The sequence below is a fragment of the Carlito syrichta genome, unplaced genomic scaffold, assembly GCF_000164805.1.
Source record: "Carlito syrichta isolate Samal-C Ts95f unplaced genomic scaffold, Tarsius_syrichta-2.0.1 Scaffold118011, whole genome shotgun sequence".
Classification (NCBI taxonomy): domain Eukaryota; kingdom Metazoa; phylum Chordata; class Mammalia; order Primates; family Tarsiidae; genus Carlito; species Carlito syrichta.
In genome coordinates, this window is record NW_007062107.1 from 37,701 (window position 1) to 42,014 (window position 4,314).

Here is a 4,314-nt window from a genome sequence, read left to right on the forward strand (position 1 = left end):
CACCCACCCCCCCGCTCCAGCAGCCTAGGAAACTCGCCAGAACGGGGTCCCCTCCGCCCCTTTGTGCCAGAGCAGGAGCTGTTGCGTTCCCTGCGCCTTTGCCCCCCACACCCTACCGCCCGCCTTCTGCTGGCTGCTGACCCTGGGGGCAGCCCAGCCCAACGTCGCCGCACCAGGTAATAGGAATTGGAGGGTTAGGGAACCTCAGGACTATCAAAGAGCATGTTAGAAATGGCAAAGGGCAATTGGAATCCATTAAAAATGTGGAACAAGATAGGTGGATTGGGGAGTCCTCAAACCCATTCAAGAAAAATATTTGTGGAAGTGATCTAGAAAAAAAAAATCACAGTGAAGAAACAGAACAAGACTTTATATAGCACCTAGGACTCTAGTTTTAATGTGAGAGTTGCATGGAAGTATAGCAAGAACACAAAGATCCATTGGGTGGGGGAAACTGAGCCTTCTCAGTTTGGGGACGTTTGGCCTAACACTTGCTGGGGAAGGCCAGTGTCTCTGATAGATTGGGGAGCTACTGGCTTGTGTACCAAGAGCTCATCCCAGCAAGCAAGAAGTGGGCATCTCCTCTATTTCTCTCCCTAACTTTCTCTTCACCTCTGACTTCTGTTTTTCTCTCTCCCCCATTTTCCCTCTCCCTTCCTTCCATCCATAATATCCTTCCACAGCTCCCTTCCCCGTTCTGATGAGAGTCGATACTGACAGCTACCCTCCCCCTTTCCTGAGAGACCTGGGGTGGACAGAGACCCCCCCTCCCTGAGAATCTCAGACCCTTCCATTGCATTCTCTAAGACCCAGTGGAATCTGACAGAGCCCATAGGATTCCCTTTTCCTTTCTTAGACAACTGGGTTGTCAGGGTCCCAAATGGCCTAATACTTTGTAGCTTTTCTTACCACAGAAACTATCCCTTCTCTCCTAACTTCGGCTCTGAATACTCTCCCCACAGATAGTGTGATCTGTTGCCAGACCCCATGGTTGGGTAGCTTATACTATTTCTCTAGAGAAGCACACTCATGCTTGCTGTTAAATTCTAGAACACCATGAAAAGTCCAAGGGTCTCCTCTGCTAAGGAAACTTTTTAAGGAGACTTATCCATGGAATAAACCCCATATTTCCTCTACAGTGACTACTGGTAGTTCTAGTACGGCTTTGTGCTGCCTGCCACACTTGTCCTTTGAATGTGTTGCTAATGCCAGCTAATGAGTAAGCTCTGCTTCAGAGCAGTCCAGTTAGGTGGGACAGGGACTTAACAGCTGCCCAAAGGGATCCACTTGCCATTGCCAAACTCTTAATTTCCATGTGTTTTGTGTATGTGTCAGGGAACCCCCAAACTGATGTTGCTTTGGGGTCTCTGAAGGAGACTGGCTGATATGACTACCTCCCCCAGATCCAGATTCTCTGAGGGAGTTTTTTTTTCTTCTTGGCAGTAGATTCCAGCAAGCACCCTGGGTTCACCCTTAGCTGTGTTTCAAAAGATAAGCCTGGGTCTCAAGGATCTATTAGATCCTGGAATCCCTTCACATCCATCCCTCCCTGGTAGCTAAATGCTGATATATTCCTGTCTTGTGAGATTGTCTTGAGATGAGATAAGAGACCATTCTTCCTCTGACCTTCCTCACGTCTTTCCTCCATAGCAAGAACCTCCTTCCCTGCTCCATGCCCAGAATATAGCTAGATCCTTCCCCCTCCCTTCCCCCTGAATGTGTGGTAGATCAGGTACCCCCATTGTATTCCCTGAAATCCTTGGGAGCCGGATCTCCCCCTCTTCCCCACTCACTGTTCCCTTTTTTTCTCCCTCTATGTTGTCTGAATAAAGTGTGAATTCTTTTGTGTTTTCTAAATTGACATTTTCAATGAAAAAAAAAAAAAGAACCACACCAAAAAAACCACCAAGGTGTCAGCCTCATTTGTGCGTCACCCCTTATTTTCCTGGGGTCTCAGGACCTCTGTCCATCTCATCCTCTTCACTTCTGAGATCTGCAGATAGATCTGCAGATAGTTTATCTAGGAGCCTCAAGAGCTCCCCATCCAGGATCTGGTGTCTACCTATCCCTGTCTTCATTGCTGGTTCTGTAGATTCTCTCATGTAGTTGCTAGATCTACCCCTGTCCATTCCTTCCTGTTCTCTCCAGTGACTTCTACCCTGCGCCAGCTCCTGGTAAGATGTCAAGATTTACCAATGTCTCTAGATCCACTAATTACTTCCCAACTCTTGGATTCTTCTTCCCACCTGTGATTTTCTGATATCTGCCCCGCTAAGCCCTTGGATCTATCTCAAGACAAGCTCTTACCTCTATCGAGAGTCCAACACAGTCTGTCACCCTATTTCAAAGCTCTCCTTCCTTTTCCTCCTAAATTTGGCCTTGTCACTTCCTATTTTCCTTTGTTAGGAGGAATCTTGCACCTAAGGTAACCATGTTTTCCAAACCAAACACCAGGGCATCTCATCCAACAAATTCTTTTTTGCCTATATGTGAGTCTGTTCTTATGATTTGGATCACAGTTAGCCATATACTTAACACATTACCTCAACTACAAAGAATAAAAAAACAAACCAGGGCTGCTTCAGAACATTTGGGGTATAAAATGAGCTCCCCTCCTTTTCTGGGCACAGCTTAGATTAGAACCCCTTAGGAAAGATAGTTACCCCTTTCTCTTTGTTCCTGTGCTATTCCTTTTATTCCTCTCCTCTGATTCCTCCATACCCACCCATCCTGTAGCCTCTTCCCCATCATCTTGACCATTTCTTCTACAGGGGGATTCCCCCAGGGCTGGTAGCCCAAAGCTGCTGTTACAGCCGATACGGGGGATTGAATTCCTCTTTCCCCAATACAGGTAAGTATCCATTCCTCTTTACCTTCAAGAGGCCACTTTCACTATCTACTCCAGCCTTCCCATGCACTTGCCTGGTATTTCCACAGGCAACCAAGGCTCCAAGCAGAGGGAACAGAAAACAGAAAATAGGTGAGGTCTAAGCTCCTCCCCTAACAGCCTCCCACCGCCTTTTGACTTTCCTAATATCACTCTCAGCCACTTCCCCCTAAATCTTACTCTGTGAATTGGATACCAGCTCTTCCCAAAAATCCTTCTACCTAACATTTTGCAGGCCTCTTTCCCCATAGGTTCAATTCTGGTACTTTCCTTTGGCATTCTCTGAGGGGTTTTAAATTTGGACATAGCACTAACGATTCCAGCCTCATTCCCATCCTGTGTCTTCCTCTATATTAAAATTTGGCTCTTAATACCTTGAAGAGTCTGTAACCTTAATTCCCATTTTAGTGCTCATATAACCCGGTCACCGTCTCCCCACCTACCAGGTTTGCCAGTGAGGAGCAGGTCTTGTCCCAAGATGGGTCTGGGGAGGAGCCCACGCACACAGTTCCTCCACAGCCCCAGGCCCCACCAGCCCAGTCCTGGACAGTGGGTGGGGACGTGTTCAACGCCAGGTTCATTCGAAACCTGCAGGAACGTCGCAGTACCAGGCCTTGGTGACTGCAGCCCCCTTCACACCTGTAAAGTCAGTATTATTTCTCCCTCACATTGGTTGACCAAAGCCCAGCGCTCATAACAGATGGATTCATTCATTTCACAGGCTTTCTTATCAGCTAAAAATTATTTGTATCTTTTAACCACAGCAATAAAAGTATTTTTTATCACGAGAACTACTGAAAATCTTGACTGTTATTATTTCAAATCCTACCTACCCCTCACTCTCGCTGCACCCAGATCAACTTTTTGCGTGAATGCTTCAGATACCAGTGCGGGGGGGAGGGGGGGGCGCGCAATTTATTGCGCAAGCGCACTCAGGCAGCCGCCGAGCCGGCGAGCGCAGGCGCACTTACGGCCGATCGAGCGCCTCAGCAGCCTCCCTGGAGCACGCCCTGCGCACGCGCGCAACATCTCCGTTTCCCTCCCTCAGCTCCTTGCCCCCCCCTCCTTTCCCCTTCACGAAGCCGGCTCCGGGGCGCGCTCACCCCGTGAGGAGGCCGGAGGCTGGACTCGGGAGGCTCTCTCTTCACTCCCGGAAGATCATGTATCAGCCCAGCCGGGGGGCGGCCCGGCGTCTCGGCCCCTGCCTCCGTGCCTACCAGGCTCGGCCCCAGGTGAGAACATAGAAGCAGGAGGGGAGGGGAGGGGGCGGGGAGAGACCCTCCTCAGAGCCGGTGCGTGGGGCGGAGCGAGCGCTGGGTTCCGCGCAGGCGCAGTGGTACCCCACTGCCCCTTCCCACCTGTGCCCGGCGGCGCGTGGACTGTCTAGGGTTCGCAGGGGCGGGAAGGCGGCGGTGCCGGTCCTGGCG

General features: G+C 50.0%; 3 protein-coding genes across 7 annotated transcripts in view; all 3 read left to right on the plus strand.

Annotated features, from left to right (window-relative positions):
• The window catches only part of ATAT1 (alpha tubulin acetyltransferase 1), a 12,213-nt gene extending 8,541 nt beyond the window's left edge, over positions 1-3,672 (plus strand). Inside the window, 4 exon segments of the mRNA XM_021707462.1 lie at positions 1-176; positions 2,772-2,851; positions 2,938-2,980; positions 3,334-3,672. The exon segment at positions 1-176 is cut by the window's left edge and continues 18 nt beyond it. Of these exon segments, the coding sequence (XP_021563137.1) occupies positions 1-176; positions 2,772-2,851; positions 2,938-2,980; positions 3,334-3,508 (474 nt within the window). The 3' untranslated portion in view covers positions 3,509-3,672.
• The window catches only part of MRPS18B (mitochondrial ribosomal protein S18B), a 38,454-nt gene that overhangs the window by 16,289 nt on the left and 17,851 nt on the right, over positions 1-4,314 (plus strand). The window lies entirely within an intron of this gene.
• Positions 3,873-4,314, plus strand: part of CUNH6orf136 (chromosome unknown C6orf136 homolog) — a 3,956-nt gene continuing 3,514 nt past the window's right edge. For 2 of the 4 annotated variants that reach the window (XM_021707465.1, XM_021707466.1), the window contains exon 1: positions 3,880-4,119. Coding sequence is in view for 2 of the 4 variants with exons in the window: in XM_021707466.1 (XP_021563141.1) it covers positions 4,048-4,119 (72 nt within the window). In the remaining 2 variants the exon portion in view is untranslated. Of the gene's footprint in view, positions 4,120-4,314 lie in introns of all 4 variants that reach the window. The other 2 variants (XM_008047878.2, XM_021707464.1) reach the window with 2 other exon arrangements.